The 21,276-nt window shown below is 43.5% G+C and overlaps 1 protein-coding gene across 3 annotated transcripts in view; it reads left to right on the top strand.

Moving 5' to 3' along the window:
- Nucleotides 1-7: 7 nt before the first annotated feature.
- Nucleotides 8-21,276, top strand: part of LOC117883756 (multidrug resistance-associated protein 1-like) — a 47,834-nt gene continuing 26,565 nt past the window's right edge. For all 3 annotated transcript variants that reach the window (XM_034783466.1, XM_034783467.1, XM_034783468.1), the window contains exons 1-13: nt 8-144; nt 4,663-4,839; nt 5,383-5,508; nt 6,178-6,315; nt 8,169-8,294; nt 10,088-10,149; nt 11,100-11,231; nt 12,011-12,223; nt 15,220-15,397; nt 15,930-16,091; nt 18,791-18,883; nt 19,430-19,633; nt 20,221-20,367. In XM_034783466.1, coding sequence (XP_034639357.1) covers nt 91-144; nt 4,663-4,839; nt 5,383-5,508; nt 6,178-6,315; nt 8,169-8,294; nt 10,088-10,149; nt 11,100-11,231; nt 12,011-12,223; nt 15,220-15,397; nt 15,930-16,091; nt 18,791-18,883; nt 19,430-19,633; nt 20,221-20,367 — 1,812 coding nt within the window. In that variant the 5' untranslated portion in view covers nt 8-90. The remainder of the gene's footprint in view (nt 145-4,662; nt 4,840-5,382; nt 5,509-6,177; nt 6,316-8,168; nt 8,295-10,087; nt 10,150-11,099; nt 11,232-12,010; nt 12,224-15,219; nt 15,398-15,929; nt 16,092-18,790; nt 18,884-19,429; nt 19,634-20,220; nt 20,368-21,276) is intronic.

Consider the following 21,276-nt stretch of genomic DNA (forward strand, 5'->3'; position numbering starts at 1 on the left):
CCAGGAAGCCACTCACGCGGCGAGGGCGGCCGGAGCCAGCGCAGGGGGCCCAGGCCAGCTGCAGCCCCGCCGCGCTCCGGAGCACGCACCATGGCTGGGGGCGGCTGGTTGTGCGGCTCCCGGGAGGGCTTCGCCGGCCTCTGGGTGAGTGAGCTGCCCGCGTCCCCGGCTGTGGGGGCGTTTTCACAACCCCCCTCTCCCCGGGCAGTCCCCAGCCGATCGCTCTGCAGCGGGCGGGCATCGCACCGCCTGCTCCCAGCCCCGCGTTGCAGCTGGGCACGGTTCGGATCTTGCAGCTGCTGCTACCACCCGTGGAGCCTGCTCTGTCTGGTACCCCGGTTGCAGTGCTTGTACATAGCCCAACGCTGGGGTCTGTGCACGCGGGAGGGGGGCACTTAAACGCTGCCTAGTGCCTGGAGATGGGGACCATTCCCTCTTCCGAGCCATGCAATAACTGCAGCAACTTCCCAGCTACTCAGTGCCCGCTGGCTTCTCTCTCTCGGGTTTTCCTCTTCGCAGTGTTATATGACAGGGCGCTTTATCTCCACCTGCAGAGTCCGGAGCTTTGCCCACTCTCCAGCCATTTCTCCTCTCAATCATTGCAGCCAAATGGTTCATCACCCCTTGCTGCAGGGGGTGGGAGGAAAGCGAAGTACAGTTACATGGGGGGGAGAGACCAACTGGTGGGGGGTGTAGGAGAGATCCAACAAGGAGAACTAGAACCCACAGTGAAGGAAAGCCCACACCTGCCCAGCCGTGTTATAGAGCTCCACCCATTCATAGATAGCACCTCTCCGCTTCAGTGACCTTTGTTACTTCAAGAAACTTTGGACTCATGTGGAAGTTGAAACCCTTTCCCATGAGCCCTTAGCTTTTGGCACAGCCCAAAACTAATACACCACTCTGGACTTTAATATTTGAAAGTATAAGCTACAAGAACATACCTGGAAAGCAGTCAAAATCTGTAATAAATCGCTATGCTGGTTGTGATACTTTTGCATCATACATTGTCTCTACCTATTACCAGTGGTGAAAATATTTGCAACCCTTCTAATGTATAAGGCCATGTCTACACCACAAAATTGTCAACTTAACTTACGTCGGCATACAGCCACTGCAATTATTAAATCGCTTGACTGTGCACATATTTGGCTCCTTAGGTCAGCGGTGAGCTGACACCAGGCTCGCTTGTATTCATAGGAGTGCTGGGGCTTCTGCCGCAATCGCGGACTTGAAGTGATTTCTATTATATACCAGGCTTAGAGTTTGGTTCAATGGCTCTCAGCACCCCCACTATAAAAATTGTTCCAGCACCCCTGCTTGTATAGTCAGCCTTGGGCATTATGGGACGGCTCCTGAAAGCCAGTAACAGTCAGTGTAAGTAATGCAATATCAACACTGACACTGCTTTGACCTAATTACATCGACCGTGACTGCACCACTCAGAGAGGTGATGCTATTAAGTTGGTGTAGAGAGGCATCTGCATGGGTGTGAGCCAAATGTAAGTGAAGACACTTCCACAGCTAGATCAATGCAAGGCAGTTTATGTCAACCTAACCGTGTAGTGGCCCAAGTCAAGACACTAAAATTACTGTTAGCTGGAGCCATTACAGGTACCGCAATAATTTTTATATGGGAAAGAAGCTCCTCCAACTGATACTGTGTCTGAGCAAGAAATAATGGTGGTTGGAAATAAATACATTAATATTACAAAAAACAGTATTAAAACATTAAGAATGAAACCCTTTCCCATTCAAGTCAATGGGACTTTTGAAGTTGACATCAATGGGGCAGGATTTCACTATCAATATATAATGGACCAAATTATTTTCTGAATTACACTAAGCATTCAGTGGGGCTTAACTAGAGTAGAACTTAGTCCATGATGGAAGGATATTAAAATGGCTTTAGCCCTCCTTATGTTAACTTTACTTCAGTATACACCTGTAATGTTATGTATTCATAAGAGAAATACTTTTAAAAGGGCTATGGTGAATAGAAACCTAAAGGGGGACACTTTACAGTCTCCTTGCTAAAAACTGATAAAGCCTCATAGTAATTAGCAAACCATCATCCACTTTCTCTCCTCACCAAGTGATTGCTTTCTTCTCAGCCTTGCCTATCAGCATACTGAATAGGAAGGTCCACATCAGGTGTCAGTAGCCCCCTAACTAATGAGAGCACTGATACCACCCTAGCAAGCAGCTAAAGGAAAGATAATAGACTCCACTTACATGGAGCTAAAACAAATGTATGTGATTTCCCAGCTATATCCACAGCTGTCTCTCTAATCCTGTGAAAATGATCCTAGCACTGGTCTTTTGAAAGTAACCCAAGCACAGATCCTACCAGTGTTGGTGGCTGCTCTTAATAGCCAATGCTCCAATTGTGCACTGTGACCTACACGAACAAATTGTTGGGCTCACATGGAATCCCAGTCAAGTCAATGGGGCTCTGCGCAGGCCTGGCCATCCAGCTGGGCACATCACAACGCAGGATCAAGACTCAAGACCATTCAGGGGCTTAGGGAATCATACAGGCAGCAACCTGAAACCAATCCACTGAATATGAACAATGCAGGCGAGTGCTGGGTTATCAATCCCAGAGAGATATCTGGCAGCAAAAGCTTCAACATTAAATCCTGCAGTCACTTGAGCACCAGACTAGAATCTGCCATAACTATCTCTCCTCCTATTCATTACCCCCTAAAAGCTCCAGGAGAACCAAAAATATCCACCCAGTCCCATCTGTTCTACCCTGGTGATAGAAGGAAGAGTTCAAGAAATGTAGGCTAAAATTTTCAAACATGGCTGCCTAAAATTAGGCTCCTAAATGCATGTTTAGACATCTTAATAAAAGGGGCCTAATTCTCTGAACACCCACAAATCTCTCACATATCAGTGGGAGCTGCAGTAAGGTTGCCAAGCCTCCAGGATTGTCCTGGAATCTCCAGGAATTAAAGATTAATCTTTAATTAAAGATTATGTCATGTGATGAAACCTCCAGGAATACATCCAACCAAAATTGGCAACCCTAAACTGCAGATGTTCAGCACTTTGAAAATCAGGCCACTTTTATTTAGGTGCCTAAATACAGACTTGGGAGTTTCACTTCAGTCACTGATGTTTGAAGGTTTTGGTTTTATTTCTCTGTGTAACGTCTTCCTCTCACCTTCAGGCCCAATTTCTGTACAAACACCAGGGCCCATGAAAGTAAGGACCAAAGCATTATTCACTGTAAGCATCTGACTAGCATAGCAGTTACCTGCTGAATACCCCTTTCAGATACCACATGCTCAGACTTGTCCCCAGTGTGCCTGGTAGTTATTTCCCCCTGTAAATCCCCATGGGAAGGAACCTTTGCTGTTATTCTGTAATTTCTGTAATCCACATACTTACTTAAAATTTTTCAAATATAAAAAAAATCATTGTACTGTCAATTTCATTATGCTAACACCCTAATCCAACTATCTGATCATGGGATTTTTAAAATACATTCCCAGAGATTATACATTAAAGATTTCAGGAGGTGGGGGGAAAGGAAGTAACAGAGTGCAGTTTATATACTGAATTTAACAGACCTTATCTCTCCTCCTAATCCTCTCCTTAGCCTATTTTATCTTACTCAATTAACAACTCTCCATAGCCTTCCTGTTTCCCTGGTCCACAACCTTGAAGTAATCTTTGACTCTAACCTCTCTTTTTCCTCCACATCCCAGTTTCTTCCTTAATCCTCTCAGTTTTTCCTCTCTAGTTTTTCCACAGTCTGTCCTTTCTTTATTATCTCAACTGCTAAAATCCCTGGCCATTCCCTGGTTATTTCTTACTCTGCTTTCTGGAGCTCTCTCAAAAACATAAGAACGGCCATACTGGGTCAGACCAAAGGTCCATCTAGCCCAGTATCCTGTCTTCTGATAGTGGCTAATGTCAGGTGCCCCAGAGGGAATGATCAGAACAGGTAATCATCAAGTTATCCATCCTGTCACCCATTCCCAGCTTCTGGCAAACAGAGGCTATGGACACTATCCCTGTCCATCCTGACTAATGGCCATTGATGGACCTATCATCCATGAATTTATCTAATTCTTTTTTGAACTCTGTTATAGTCTTGGCCTTCACAGGCATTTTGTGAAGAAATACTTCATTTTGTTTGTTTTAAACCTGCTGCCTATTAATTTCATTTGGTGACCCCTAGTTCTTGTGTCATGAGAAGAAGTAAATAACACTTCCTTATTTACTTTCTCCACACCAGTCATGATTTTATAAACCTCTATTATATCCCCCTTTAGTCATCTCTTTTCCAAGCTGAAAAGTCCCAGTTTTACTGATCTCTCCTTTCTAGCCTTCCCTCATCTCCCCTCTCCCACCTCCAGTTCATCCAAAATGCTAAAAAATCTACCTCTCTCTCCCATCTCTTTAACCATGTCATTCCCCCACCCCCCTTGAATCTTTCTGTTGTTCAAACTCCTTTTAAACTGTAAATGTTTAAAAACAGCTCTTCAGCTGGTGAAAATCAGCATAGTCCTCAACCAACCTACATTGATTTACTCCAGCTGAGGATCTGGTCCCTTCTCTCTGTTTTTCCATGCAGTCCAAGATAGGGGTAAGGTCGATAGCAGGCTATGGCTGTGCTAAACCATTTCTCTGTGTGTGTTGTTGCAGGACTGGAATCAGACGTGGTATACAGATAACCCAAGCTTTACCCAGTGTTTTCAGAATACAGTCATTGCTTGGATTCCCTGTGCCTATCTTTGGATCTGTTTTCCATTCTATTACCTGTTTCTTGAGCACCACAGCAGAGGATATATCAGAATGTCGCACCTCTTCAAAACTAAAATGGTAATAATCAAAAATAATACCTAGCTATGACACATAGCACTTTTCATCTGTAGATCTCAAAACACTTTGCAAAGGAGGTCAATATCATTATTCCCATTTTACAGATGGAGAAACTGAGGCACAGAGCGGTAAAGGGACTTGACCCAGGTCCCTAAGTAGGCCAGTGCAGAGGCAAATCTCCTGAACCCCAGTCTGGTGCTTGCTCCACTAGGGTCACACTAGCTAGTATTAGAGGCTGGGTATTTAAATATAATAATGGAGATATCCCATCTCCTAGAACTGGAAGGGACCTTGAAAGGTCATCGAGTCCAGCCCCCTGCCTTCACTAGCAGGACCAAGTACTGATTTTGCCCCAAGTGGCCCCCTCAAGGATTGAACTCACAACCCTGGGTTTAGCAGGCCAATGCTCAAACCACTGAGCTATCCCTCCCAATCACAGTGTGTCCCAAACCGCCCCTTTACTGTACCTTAGAGTACACAGACTACTGTTATCATACTTGTCCTTTTACAGTCCATTCCAACATGTTTGTTTCCCTATCCCAGGTACTTGGATTCATATTGATATTACTGTGTTTTTCAAACCTATTCTATACCCTTTGGGAAATAAATCAAGGAACCCTACGAGCTCCAGTGTTCTTCATTAGCCCAGCAGTTCTGGGGATCACAATGGTAATTCCTTTTTTTTTTTTTTTTTTTTTTTTTAAACATAAGTTTCAATTTAACTATTATAGGGCAAAGCTGGTCTTGGCCCTCTTGCCCCTCACCATTGGTGGATGCAGAAGACCCAATCGACAGCAGGACTGATGGGGTTCTATAGGTGAGCTGGTTTTGTCTGCAAAAACCTGTGCACTGTGAAGCTGTGTTCTCTGAGGCTTCACCTGTGGTGCTGCATGAAATGGTGGCAGGCTACGGTTGGCACAGTGGTGTGGTCACTTAGTCTGCACCTGTATGGCTCCACTGACCCAAAGCACCATGTGGGAGCTGATGCAGCAGAGGCTATGGCATCCCTGAGGTTGCAGTAGTGACTGCAGAGTGGCCCCAGGCAAAAGGAGAGAGGATTCCATTTCCCACAACCTACATGTGGTAGAATTAAATGTTACCATAAGGGGAACAATAGTTCAGCCCATTAACATTGAACTGATCTGACACCAGCAGACAATAACCTCTATTGACCATTAACTTGAAAAGAAGAACAGGAGTACTTGTGGCACCTTAGAGACTAACAAATTTATTAGGTGCCACAAGTACTCCTGTTCTTCTTTTTGCGGATACAGACTAACACGGCTGTTACTCTGAAAATTAACTTGAAAGTGTTCATTGTTTCTCTCTTCTTCCCAGATCCCTGCAGTGTTTCTCACCCAGTTTGAGAGGCTGAAGGGTGTTCAGTCTTCAGGCATCTTGTTGATTTATTGGCTGCTGTCATTCCTGGCTGCTACTGTGACTGTTAGTTCTAAAATTCAACAGGACCTGGAAGGGGTAAGCAGAACTTCTAGTTTCAGCATGTGCTTCTGCTAAGGTCTCCCATGTAGCCACTCTTTGTCAGCAGAAGAGAGCTCTCCTGCCAGCAAAATAAAACCATCCCCAATGAGAGGCGGTTAGCAGGAGAGCGTCTCCCACTGACAAAGCACTATCCGCACCTGTGCTTTTAATCAGTAAAACTTTTGTAAGTCAGGGGTGTGTTTTTTCACACCCTGACCGACAAAAGTTTTACCAACAAAAGTTCAGTGTAGACATAGCCTTAACAACAGCATGGCTCCATTTGGCCCTCTTGTTTGCCGTCTTGGCCATTAGGCCAAGAACTAAAGAGGGCAGTAGACTGAATTGCTCTCTCCAAGTAGCCACACTGAATTATGCGTGAGGAGCATTGGCCAGGCCGTTTGAAAGAAACGAGCACTGCCACTACCCAGGCTGCATCTGTTCTATGGGTGAAAAGAGCACTTTAATCTCCAGGCCCCACAGCTTTTCTGAGCACCCAATTCACACACAAATCAAAGGAAAAATGCTCTTTGAATTTTAGTGCTGTTACTAAGGCCTGGTCTACACATAGATTTTGTACCGGTAGAACTGTGTCAGTTAGGGCATGTGGATTTTTACCAGTATAGTAATTCCAGTACAGCCTCTAGGGTGGATACGTTTTACTAGTAGAAAGGCACCTTATATTGTTAAAGTTTATTCCCTTTCCCATCTGGGAATAGCTATACCTGTATAAACACATTTATACCAGTATGACTGTGTCCATACTATGGAGTTGTACTGCATTAACTATACTGGTATCATTAAAGAGGTACAGCATGGGCGTGTAGACAAGATTAGGCAGAGCAACTTGATTTCAGAGAGCCACTTCTGCTGTAGATCTTTTATATCAGCTGTTTTGCTTTCATTAGGTTGAGCGTCTATATGTTAAAACTCACTGGATAGATTTATGGATCTGATACTTATCAGTACTGGTCATTCTCCTAAGTGATAAACCCCACAGGTGAATCTTTCTGTGACAACAGGGAAAGATCAGAAGTTCCAATCAGCACCTATATTTCACTGACAGACAGAAGAATGATACACTCCCACAAGACAAGGATGGTGGGAACTCACTATTGTATTGAATTAATATTGATTGAATTAATTAATGTTAATTAGTCCCACACTCTAGGGACATGCTAGGCATTTGACATTGCCATCTTCTTTTTATTGTCATGATATAATTTCCCACTCATGTAATTCTTCCACACTGCTTGCCTGTCTCAGACACAGAGCGGATTATGAGGCCCACGGGGAGGTTCCCCAAACAGCTCCAGAACACACTATTTAGAATAAAACCAGGGAATAGCCTTTTTCCATTTTGAAGTATAGGTGAATGGGGAATTTATATCCTCACAGGACTCAACCCCTTGCATTAGTTTAAATTAAGCAGCCATAAACATTTACTGGAAACTGCCTAGTCAAAGCCTGACACTGCCATTTTCAAAGCAGGCTAAGGGACCCAAATCCCCCTGAATTACAGTGGGATTTCAGCATCTAGCTCCTTTAGGCACCTTCGAAAACTCCAACTGAAACCTTTACTCTAGTCTAAACTATAGTTACACTCCAGCTCCCCCCAGTGGTTTGTTAGTGCATGTGTTGTGATTTTCAAATTGCATGAGTTTTCCGTATCAATAACAGTAATTTAACTCTTATATAGCACACTCTATAAGAAACTGGTGCAAGAAATACACATGGCACACATCCACAGCAACACTCAGAGCTTATGGCTTACACAGTGTGTGAATCCACCTTTCTTTAGTGATTTCACATTAAGTATTTTACCTCAACCTCAGCAATTCTCTTTTTCGTAGGGCTTCGCAGAGGACCCCTTCCGTCATGTCACCTCTTACATTTATTTTATCCTGCTGCTAGTAGAGGTCGTACTGTTCTTCTTTACCGATTGGCCTCCCTTCTTCTCAAAAGCTGTCAATGACTCTGTAAGTATATTTGACTTCTTCAAATGAGCCCACTGGAAACGGGCAGTTCAGATGAATGTCTGAGATGAAAACATGGCAGCCTACATATAGACCAGTATTTAAAAAAAAAAAAAAAAACTAGTAACTTGGCATGCCAAGATTTCCGGGTCCCCAGCTTGATTTTCAGAGGTTTCATAGATTAGAAGGCCAGAAGGGACCTACGATCATCTAGTCTAACCTGTAATGCCCTGAGCATAGGACCTCCCTGAATTAATGCCTGTTTGAACAAGAATGTGTCTTTTAGAAAAACATCCAACCGTCATTTTAAAATTTCCAATGATGGAGAATCCACCACCACCCTTGGTAATTTGTCCCACTGGTTAATTAACCTCTCCGTTACAAATGTCCACCTTGTATCTAGTCTAAATTTGTCTATTTTGAATGTGCAGCCCTTGGCTCTTTGAGCAGCTCTAGTTCCCATTGACTTCAACTGGAGTTGCAGATGCTCTGCAGCTCTGAGATGCAGTCCCGAGCTCTCTGAGTTTGGTACCAAAAACAGAGGCAGTCTACGGCAGGGGACATGGTTGAAAACATAAGTCTAAAATTGTATTATTTATTTATTGTATTGATTCATCAACCCTTCTTTTGTCTGTTTTTCCCACCTATTGCATCCGGACTGACACCCACATTGTGAACTCACTGGGATGAGGATTGTGGTTTTATACTTCTTCCCTGTGTCTGGGCCCTGATACTTGCATGAAATTCCTAAGTAGTTCTGTAATAAAATATTACAAACAAACAATAACAACAACAACAGAACTGGCCAGTGAGGCAATTTAAAACAAATTATTTGATGTAAGAAGGTCCCATGTCAGCCTGCATTAATAGAAATGGGCCTCAAGTATTATTCCTACTAGCATCCCATGTTCTGTACTGTACACACAGAGAATGACTTAGGATTCCATTTTGTGTCTGACAGCCAAAACAAAGCGGCTTTAACCAATACTATATGTAGTCCCACATGAGGTTAATGTATCACAATAGAGGCAATTATCTAGAAACAACAGCTCTTATTAAAAGTGCAAAATTAGATCTTAATGGCAAATTGAGGCGCATTCCATGTTATGTTCACTGCCTTGCTCAGGAAGAACTGAGATGATAGGGAGAGATGTAAGTGGATCTCTCCAAAGGGAGAGTACGGAAAATCACTCCTGGAAATAGTTGATCCTGAGAATCAAGTGTATTTTTTTAACATGCTTCTGCTTTGCCCTGCACAGGACAAATCAGAGAAAAGGGTTTACAGTGCAAATGACCAGACAGACTATATAACCAATGCCACAGGACCATGTCTCTGCCTGTGCTGAACCTGGCATACTGATGGCATGCTTCATATGTACATTCTGAAAAACTAGTGACCTATCCCTATCCACGCATCTCACTTCCATTTTCAGTGCTGTTACCATACCGTGCTGACATTTGCCACATGCCTTCCCAGTGCAGCCAGCATTACATCTCCCTTCACTACAATTATGGCAGTAATACTTGATCTTTTATAAACAAGTCATAGCCCAACTCCTGCATGAAATTAGTGTTTGTAAATCATAATATGAAGAAATGGGTACCCCTTGCTCCCAGCTCAGGCCTTATTCAGATTTGAATTAGTAAAGATCTGCTGCTTACAGCAGTCATAGTCTTAGTACCTTAACACAAGCAAGTTGCACATCATTTCTTGGTGGGGCAAAACCAGGATATTGTGTATTATGCAGTACGTGACTATTTCTACATAAGAAACTTGTCTGTTTTTCCTCTCACAGAGTCCGTGTCCAGAACTTGGTGCCTCTTTTGTTTCCAAAATCACTTTCTGGTGGTTCTCTGGGTAAGAAAACAAGTGGCAAGAGACGTTTACTCTAAAATATCGGATAAGCTCCATCAGCTTAAGGCAGAAGGGCCCAGATCTTTGCTGGTATTTAGGCACCTAATTCCATTTCAATTAAATGGGAGATAGTCGCCTAAATACCTTTGAGGATCTGGGCTGAGGTTTAAGGGACAGTGGCAAAGCTGACAAGCTCAGAGTTCCTTGCAACAAGACTAATTCTTTCCTCAGACACCTATGTGTACTCCCCAGGGCTCAAACTGTGCTCTGAGTTACGCTAGCGCAGTAGAGGCCTTTTTCACACCTGGATTTGAAGGGGACTTGAGTATACAATTTTCCCAGGTAACTTTGTGACTTGGAAAAATCCAGCCACCCTTCAAAATGATCACTGCAACTCTGCTAACATCCCAGCTTTCTGTCAGGAGAGCCTCTTTCAATCTCTACAGGGCCCCAGGGTAGTTAGAGATCATGAAGTTGCACCATCCTGCTACTTAGTTTTCATGAGCAAAGTGGTTCCTGAAATTTTTGAGAATACTTAAAATATTCTTGTAAATGTTTAGGGGTGGGGCAGCCAGCAACCATGCAGAATGGAAGGACAGTGCCAGATGCCCCCAACCAATGGGCCTGCTCTTAGATAGGCCAAGGCCCTGTCTCTGTTTCACAGGAGTCATGGGAAGCAGAATGCAAGTTTGAACAACCTCAGGGCTGATCTAATTTATGCGGGGGATGGAGGGGGACACACAAGGCCGCTGAATGGCCCCAAGAACACGGAGGTTGCAAAGTGGGCTTAAAATCACCTTTGTCCTCCCCTTTCTGTCCCTGCCCCAAGCTCAAGAACGGAGTAACTGAGAATTAGGCTTAATATGTAGGACTAATTTAAGGCCAATCAACTGAACATTTTTCTTGGACACACAATCCTCTGTGCTTGGGACCGTTAACCATTTATTTTACAGGCTAGTCTGGAAAGGCTATCGGCAGCCGTTACAAGCAGACGACTTATGGTCACTGATGAAAGAAAACTCCTCAGAGGAAATTGTTTCCCAGTTTGAAAGAGAATGGAAAAAGTACTGTAACAGAGCCAAGCAGTAAGTACTTGTTCCAGACGGTGGGAGTTTCTCCTCTAGCTAGTGCAGAGCTAGCATGTTCAGCTTCCCAGGTGCTAACACACCACCTCAGAGCCCCGTTTGACAGCATCTAGTTCTCATTAAAGACTGGATCGTGGGGTTTATGCTGATAGGGCCAAATCCTGGACATCAGGGCTCAGCCCATGTGAGGGATTGTGTGCTGGAGATCGCCGTGGGGGCTGAATGTGGTAGGGTGCGAAGGAAGCTGCACTGCTGCTGTTTGTGCAGCTTCAGAGATGAGGCAGCCCCAGGGCCATTGTATTCCCTATTTGCACAAGGGAATGGGCAATGGAGTCACTGCCATTGAATCCTCAACTCATTCAACTAGTGGAAGGGGGAAGGCAGCCCCTGTGGATGGAATACTCGGCAAGGAGAACTTTGTGGAGTTTCCCTTCCCTTGGGCTCTTTCCACTGCCAGGTGATCTTCTGGCCATTTATCATTTAAAGCCATCTGACCTTAACTATGTTGAAATCTATTGGGGAACATCCTTTAATGTCCAAATATCCAGAACTGCTTTGGGGCAAGGACCATCTTTTTGTTCTGTATTTTTACAGGGGTCCTGTTCCATGACTGGAACTGTTAAGTGCTGCCACAATACAAATAAATAACTCACTATTCAGGTTACTTGGGAAGCCCCGATTCCAAGTGTGGGGTGTTTATAGTGCTGTTGACAGCCCAAGTCAAACACTTCAGGCCTTCTTTGGTTTGCAGCCAATTTTCTGTGTGTTTATTTCTTTAGAAACACAGAATCCATCAAATACAAGAAGGATCAACAAAGTGGAGCTGGTTTGGTTGAGACAGAAGAGACCCAGGTTCTACTGCAGCCAGAACAGAGTCAAAGTGAGCCACTGTTGAAAGCATTTTGGAACATGTTTGGAACCTATTTCCTTCTTGGTACCCTCAGCTTAGTCATCTGTGACGTCTTCTTGTTTTCTGTCCCAAAGATACTGAGGTACTTGCACATTCAGGAATGACTGTCTAGAAGGAAATGCTGTACATACCCTTACATTAACTACTTTTTCCTTACGTTATTTTTTTATGCTGATGAAAGGTGTCAGATTTGGCATCTTTGGATCGCTAAATCCTCTGTTTATTTGCTAAGCAAATGTGGCACTGGCCACATAACACAAGGTTCCTTGCACTTCTCTGCCAGGTTATTCCAATCTCTGTCACATAGAGAGAGACTTAAACCTCCAAGTCCTGAAAATTGTTGGTCTCTTTGTTACCAAAGGTGGCAGTTAGGGCCAGTATAATGGTTTCAGTATAGTACATACACATCACAAAAGTCATTTCACACAGGCTGCCAAACAGCCATCAGATGGCCGTGACTTTTCGTCAACACTGATGGGAACATGATTCAAGCTGTTGCAGCATTGCCAAATCCAAGTCTTTAAATATCATGAATCAGGCTCCTAAATTTCAGGAAATTGTTGTAAAAATTATGTTTAATATCTTTAGGGTTCTTTTTACTTGGCTTGGGGGATTTGAGCTTTTAGGGTGCAGTGCACCTAGGTCATGTTTTCAAGCTTCTCTCTGTGACCAGAGGACTAGAAACTTACTACTTGTTTTTAAAATGAAAGCCGAGGCTCTTAATTGCATGACTCCAGGAGCTGGGGCTTTAAGGAACACATTGGATATCATGAGACTCCATATAAAACCGTGAGAGCAGACAATGCACTTGTAACTGTAGAATTGAAAGACTCTGTGCTTTGTATCCAATGATAAATTATAAACAGTAAAATAATGCCCCCTACAGTTCTTAAAAAACTACTTCAAGTATTTTTCTGCAACAGTATTGGTTCAGCACCAAAATGCATTATAGTATCACTTCAGACGAGTCAAACCCAATTCGCAGGTGGCATAAGAGCCTGAAACACCATTGATTGCAGCAGAGTGGTATTTATATCAGCAATGAATGTGGCCATTGATTTCTCTGATATTTCCGATCAACTCATGCAACCCAAAAAGAAATGCAATTAGGACTGTCAAGTGATTTAAAAAATTTGTTGTGATTAATCATGCAATTAATCGCGCTGTTGAACAATAATAGAATAACATTTATTTAAATATTTTTGGATGTTTTCTACATTTTTAAGTTTTTTCTTACTACAAATATTTGCACTGTAAAAAACAAAAGAAATAGTATTTTTCAATTCCTCCATTACAAGTACTGTAGTGCAATCTCTATCATGAAAGTTGAACTTACACATGTAGAATTATGTACAAAAAAAAACCTGCATTCAAAAATAAAACAATGTAAAACTTTAGAGCCTATAAATCCACTCAGTCCTACTTCTTGTTCAGCCAATCAGCCAAACAACATTTTTACATTTGCAGCAGATAATGCTGCCCACTTCTTGTTTACGTCACCTGAAAGTGAGAAGAGGTGTTCACATGGCACTACTGTAGGTGGCGTCGCAAGATATTTACGTGCCAGATGCATTAAAGATTCATATGTCCCTTCATGCTTCAACTACCATTCCAGAGCACTTGCGTCCATGCTTATGACAGGTTCTACTCAATAAAGATTCAAAACAGTGCAGACCAATGCATGTTCATTTTCATCATCTGAGTCAGATGCCCCAGCAGAAGGTTGATTTTCTTTTTTGGTGGTTTGGGTTCTGTAGTTTCCGCATCGGATTGTTGCTCTTTTAAGACTTCTGAAAGTCGTGTCCCTCTCAGATTTTGGAAGGCACTTCAGATTCTTAAACCTTGGGTCGAGTGCTGTATCTTTCCTTAGAAATCTCACATTGATTCAGTCTTTGTGTTTTGTCAAATCTGCAGTGAAAGTGTTCTTAAAATGAACAACATGTGCTGGGTCATCATCTGAGACTGCTATAACATGAAATATATGGCAGAATGCGGGTAAAACTGAGCAGGGGACATAAAATTCTCCCCCAAGAAGTTCAATCACAAATTTAATTAATGCTTTTTTTTTTTTTTTTAACAAGTGTCATCAGCATGGAAACATTTCCTCTGGAATGGTGGGCTAAGCATGAAGGGGCATACGAACGTTTAGCATATCTGGCACGTAAATACCTTGCAATGCTGGCTACAAAAGTGCCATGTGAACGCTTGTTCTCACTTTCAGGTGACATTGTAAATAAGAAGCATTATCTCCTGTAAATGTAAACAAACTTGTTTGTCTTAGCGGTTGGCTGAACAAGAAGTAGGACTGGGTCGACTTGTAGGCTCTAAAGATTTAGACTGTTTTGTTTTTGAGTATAATTATGTAACAAAAAAATCTACATTTGTAAGTTTCACTTTCATGATAAAGAGATTGCACTACAGTACTTGTATGAGGTGAATTAAAAATACGGTTTCTTTTGTTTATCATGTTTACAGTGCAAATATTTGTAATAAAAATAATATAAAGTGAGCACTGTACACTTTGTATTCTGTGTTGTAACTGAAGTCAATGTATTTGAAAATGTAGAAAAAACATCCAAAAGTATTTAATAAATTTCAATTGGGATTCTATTGTTTAACAGTGTGATTAAAACTGTGATTAATCACAATTAATTTTTTTAATTGCAATGAATTTTTTTGTGTTAATCGCATGAGTTAACTGCGATTAATCAACAGCCCTAAATGCAGTAGATCATTTTACACTGCAGTTGCACCGTACCGTGCTGGGAAAGTGTTATGCTAGGACATCTCTGCTCCAGCATGAGAAGGAGCAGTTGAATGTTCTGACCTGCAGTAAAATAAAACAAAAACTAGGTTGGGTGCTGCCATTTTACATACTTGGGATGCTGAGCTGTTTGCCCAGCCTTCTATTGTTTTACTGACAAATATCAGCCAGTGAGGGTTACAAAGCCTGTAGCCTTGCTAAAGACAAGACAAAAAATCCCCACTGTTTAGGCCTTTCTAAAAATACTGCCTGCTGTAAGGGACATGTATTTTGTAATCTCAGTTTGTATCCATCCGCTCAACGTTCTCTTGCAGCCTTTTCCTGGAGTTCATCATGGACCGAGAAGCCCCAAATTGGAAAGGTTATTTCTATGCAACGTTACTATTCCTATTAGCTTGCCTCCAGACTCTGTTTGAACAACGTTACATGTACGTATGTCTTGTACTGGGAATGAGGCTGAAGACTGCAGTCACAGGCCTAGTGTATAGAAAGGTAAGCCAGCTTTTCCCTTGGGGAGTTGTTTTTCTTATCAACCACTAATGTTTTTGATGCAATGGTACGTAATAACTTCTACCCCAAATATGAATAATAGTTAAGAGCTATTTTTAGCAAATAATTCTGTGGTTACACGGCAAGTGAAGGGCAGCTGCACAAATCTCCATGAGATCTGGGGAAAGCATTGTCCCATTTGCTGTTGTGAGGTTCATGGAGTAGCCCTTACATCTAAAAAAAAAAAAAAAAGGACTGGAGAGCAGGGGGTGAAAGGTGTGCTTTGCCGAGCAAGCTAGACATTATTTCATTTTTTATTGAGCACTGAATAGACTCATCTGCAGGGTGAAGTCACATGACCCTGAATGATGTTTTCGTTCTTGATATTACAGTGACTAGTACTTGGCCTCTTTATGAGCCTGATCCTTCTTCCCTTTGACCTCAGCATGAAGTTGGTTATTTATTTTCTGAACAGAAGCTGATTTTGACTGTTTGGGCTCTTGCTTCTCCCACCCCCCCCCCCTCCCCCCCCCCCATCTTGGTCATGTCAAATGCAGCAAGGAGAGCAGCAACTGTAGGAGAAATTGTCAATCTGGTATGTGTCGATGTGCAAAGATTAATGGATCTCATTATATATTTTAATGGGACCTGGCTTGCTCCCATTCGGATCATCATCTGCTTTGTCTTCCTGTGGCAGGTAAGAGATGGTCACGTCTATGTGTTCCTGTTCATGAGATCAATGGTAAAGAGAAGTTGTCATGAGTCAGGTGTGAAATTTGCTGCCCAGAACAACCTGATATTTCCATCTGTCTCTTTTCCCATCCATCTTTGAGCTCTGTGGTATAAAGCAAACACAAACACACACACTCATTAGAAGGAAAAATGAATTTCCCCACACATTTAAATGTGTCTTTTCATTGTTGTTTGTTATTCTTCACTGGATGCCTTGCTTTGCTTCATCCTTCCACCCACACAACACACAGTTCTTGGCTTAATTTTGTGGATTCCAGTGTTCAATCTGATCTCCGAGATAAAGACAGTGAATGCAACTGTTCTTACAACCTGCTCATGGAAAAAAGGGGTCTCTCCTTCCGGTGGTGCCATTTAGAAGAAAAATATGTTGCCCTTTCACAATCAATACTATAACTGTTTCCAGCTCTCTGACTTTCATGGTTCTGGTGTTCAGTTATTTGGCACTGCCTTAAAACATAACAATGAGTATGACCTGCAATGTGAACTTTCCTACACTTTATCCTAAAGGCTGATTCCCATGAAGTCAGTGAGACAATTTGATGAGAGCGATCATTGTGGTACTGTTATGAGAAATGTTCGTTGTAGGCTTACTGGGTAAACTAGATTTACTACGTGCCAACGTTAGGATATAAATGATCCTGAATTACTGCAAGACTGAGATGAGCTAGATAATGCTAGTGACCTTTCCATCCCTACATTTAATGAGGAGTGTATTATATTTCTGCAGAATAAAGCCCCCAGTTTTGAATCACGAGCATTTCTGTTTCAGCCTATTTGGTTCTTTGCCAGATGAAATCGTGCACCCTGTGGGGTGGGATGATCATGTTTGTAAAGTCAGGCAGCTTTGAAGACTGGGGTCCTGAGAGACTTGCATTACCCCGCTTTGCTGACTAGGATGGCCCATGCTCTTGTTAGCACCTGGAAGGGCATTACAGCACCAGAAAGTGAATTAACAACTGTATGTCATGTTGAGCATCATCGCCTTTCTGGAGATGGTGTTGCTAGTTGTCTGGGGGAACACGGAGGTATTTGGGGGTTACTTGCAGGTAACTGATATAGAGATGTTGGTCCATCTCTTCATTTGGGAGTAATTAGTGCTCACATGAACATCAGAGACTGGTATAATCAGCTAGAGCCAGGAGTAATGCAAACTGGCATAGTGCCAATTCTACCACCCTACCTCTGCCCCAGGCATGCATCACTGTGATTATTCCAGTACTGGCCTCTCCAGCACACTGAGGTGGTTTGTAAAGGGAGCAGAGATCCATTAAACACTACGCTAAGAGAGCCAAACATTTATAATTTACCATTCACGTCAAATTTGCACTCATATATCCAGTGGTCCAAAGCTAGTTCAATAAAACATTGCTGTTGCACTTTGCTAGCTGATTTAAATCCAGCCAGACCCTGCAGCATTGGCCCGTGTGACTTTCCTAAGCCAGCCACTAGATGTCTCCATTAATGCATCCAAAGGCTGCTAGAGGAAATAGCAATGAAGTGTTGGTTCTCAAGCACGTTTCTGGATCTCTCACAGACATGACTTTGTTTTGTTCCTTCAGGGAAATAAACATAATTCATCAAAATAAAAAACATTACCACCTATGAGATAGTCTATGAAAATAAAATCACTGGGCCAAGTCTCCATCCACATCATTGGCTTCAATGAGTTTCCCCCGGGGTATGTGAGAGGAGGATTTGCCTCTGAATTCAGTACTCAGGTGTTTTGCAGCAGCACAGTTGAGTAAGGCCCATGATCACTCCAGAATTCTCATGGAGGTCTGAGGCGGCAGCAGGATGAATTGGTCACAGTGTCTTCATTAAAATACTCCTGAAGGCAGAGGAGGAGGAAAGTTCTAGGATTACCCAAAGGAGTGTGCAGTGAAGCGTGACTTACCAGCACGGTGCCTCCTGCTGGTTGTCCTGGGAATTAGCTCTTTTCCAGCATATGGTGCGCCCTCTGCAGGCAGGTGTCTCACCTGCTGCTGGCCCCATGTCCCTCCCAGACCAGGGTGCCCTTTACCTCAGGGTTCTGCCACAGCAGTACCCCCATGCTCTGGGTCTCCCCTCCCTGGGGAATCTCCAACCCTCTAAACCCACCTTGCCTCAGTGGCTACTGCAAATCATCATCTAGCCCCCGCTCACTGGGGCAGTCTGCAGTCTGTAATGGCCACTCATCATTGGAAAGGGGTTAGGACCTGCTGCCTTTGCCTATTCCCAGGCTGTATCTCTGCAGTCCCAGTACCTCTGTGGGCCTTCAACAAGGCCTGCAGCCTGGGGTTTTGCCAGGCTGGAGCTCTCCAGCTCCCTTGTCCTATTCCCCAGCACTTCTCCAGTTCAGGTACCTTCCTCTCAAGCAGCTAGCCCTTCTCCCTCCAGGGCTGGAAAGAGAGACTTCCTCAGCTCCTGGCCCACAGCCCTCTTATCAGGGCCAGCTGTGGCTGCTTCCCCAATCAGCCTAGCTTGGCTGCTTTTAACCCCGACTTATCGGAGTGGGGCAGCCACCCCACTACAGGGTGTTAGACACAAGCCTCAAGTGGGAAAACAGGCAAAGAACAAAGTGACCAGGAAAACTAGTATCTCTACAAATATTTCACCAATGTTTCTTGTGTTTCTACGGCAATCTCACCTCTTCTCTCCTGGCAGCTCCTGGGACCATCTGCCTTGACTGCAATTGCTGTATTCTTAATTCTTTTGCCTTTGAATTTCGTGATCACTAAGAAAAGAAGTCACTTTCAGGTACTTTTTGCCTCCTAAAACTGCAAAATGTTATCATTGGCATGTGAATTTCTGGGATTCAAGATCTAGCCTCACAGATTAAATCCCATCATTCTCACCCAAGTAAGAACCCCATGGAGCCCAAGGATAAGGAACAAAACAGAGGTGATTACATGTGGGTATATTGTAATTGCACTGAGATGTGACTAAGTGATAGCTCAGTGTTTGTTATCCATGCTGATCGTTGCTGTTTGAAAGGATCCCAGACATTCAAAGCCTCTGAAGATTGCTTATAGATTTAGTGTGAGCTCTCTAATAGGATTATATTTTGCAGGTTCATAGACCAAAATTTTAATGTTTTTCTGCTACTACTAAACAATTAAATTGCCTGAAGCTACAAAAGTAAATATCCAACCTTACAGAGCTACAGGCAAAGGGCCCACATGTTACTTAAGGGCCCGGAGATCCATTCCGAATTTACAGCTAGGTTCAAGGTGGTGTTCACAAAGATGGAAGAGTGACATTTTCAGCATTCCTAATGACAGCCTCAATGGGCCTTTATTTTAGGAGGACCAGATGAACCATAAAGATAACCGAGCAAGACTCACCCATGCCATCCTCAGTGACATTAAGATCATCAAACTCTATGGCTGGGAGAAAGCCTTTATGGAGAAAGTACTCGGTATCCGAAAGCAAGAGCTTCAAGCTTTAAAAAGCTCTCAGATCCTCTTCTCGCTGTCTCTGTCTTCCTTCCACTCATCTACATTCCTGGTGAGCAGTTCACTCTCCTTTACAGCACACAGCCTGTTGTTCCCTTAGCACCATAGCTGTGCATGGCACTTTATAGACAAATCCAATAGACAGATGCCTGCCCAGAGAAATGAATTGTCTATTTTCCTGATTCTGCAATGGGTTCCCTGCAGGCAGATCCCTACACTCACACAGGGCCCACAAGGGCCTGAGGCTCTGTGCAAGTCCAGAGGTCCACCCACACCAAGCTCACTGCAGGATCAGGGCCTCAATATTTTTTTATAATGCACTGTTGCCTTTGCTGCTGTCCCATCCCAGCAGCATACATTATCTAGGATAGCCTTCTGGAGGGGAATGTTCATGTCACTATCTCACTGTAGTTGCAGTGCTGCAACGATCTCGAAAGCACAATAAGTGGCACAATCAAATTGGCTAAACTGTCACCAGATTATAAAAACTTAGCTTCTAGAACTCACAGGACAACGTAAATGGGTGTGGCGGATGCCACTGAGGTTTTATAAAATGAGTCCTGGGAGAATGACGCACCATCTGAGCACTGCTTTGCCGGTCTGTGAATACTAGTTTGCCTTCCCTTTGCTCCCTTGCAGATTGCATTTGCCATGTTTGCGGTCTACACCCTGGTGGACAAGCAGCATGTCCTAGATGCTCAGAAAGCCTTCGTTTCTTTGACCCTTATCAACATTCTCAACACTGCTCACTCTTTCCTGCCATATTCCATAAATGCCACTATACAGGTTAGTTGCAGGCTATGTTCTCATTTGCTTGGTCATTACTTTCTTTTGCACAGCACTGGTCCGAGGTGAAGGTAGGGATTTGTTAAGGAGCGGCACACTCCTAGCTTAGGTCACGTGGGGAAGGCCATGGGAATCGGGGAGTGGCGCATGTGGGCATACAGTCATCCAGATGCGTGGAGCCTTCTGGGTACTGCTATGCAGTCAATGTTCCATAGTGTATTGAACGGGTTAGCAAGAGCAGTTTTTTCACTCCTTTTTGGCTGTCATCATGAAATGTAATGTTAATGATTTGGGTTTATATTCATTCACATGGAACAACAAGGATGTATTACTATCAGGGGCAGTCTTAGGGATAGGTTAAGTAGGCTGCCACCTATCCCATATAGCAAGAAGGGACCATATCTCCCAGGATGCCACATCTCAGAGTCTGACGAAATAGCACTGTGATGGTCAGACTCAGCAATGGGCTGATTCCAATCCACGCTTCTCCAGCCGGGAAGAGGGCGAGCTCCAAACTCCTGCTTCAGAAATATTTTCTTATTTCTGGCTCATTCCTGTGCAGAAGGCACCACTAGATCTCGGACATGTCCCAGGCTCCATTATACAGAGCGGGGTGATTAAAGCAGACTGAGACAGAAGGGGAAGGGTTCTTAGCACTAGCCCATGAGAAGAGGGGGAGTTGTGAGTGAGCACTGCTCACCCAAGCCAGGGAGACGAGGAGGAACATCTGCTGCTTCTAGCAGAAGTGGGGAAGCTGGGCTTCCCTCCTGTCTCCCAAGATGACTGTCATTACACCTCATTGAGGGAGCATTAGAGCCAGTGAAAAAGGATTCTGGGGCATATTTGGGAAACGATGGCCAACTGCAGACCTCCGAACAGAGAGAGGAGCACCCTTCCAGAGGAAGAAAG

The sequence above is a fragment of the Trachemys scripta genome, chromosome 10 (genome assembly GCF_013100865.1).
Source record: "Trachemys scripta elegans isolate TJP31775 chromosome 10, CAS_Tse_1.0, whole genome shotgun sequence".
NCBI lineage: Eukaryota > Metazoa > Chordata > Testudines > Emydidae > Trachemys > Trachemys scripta.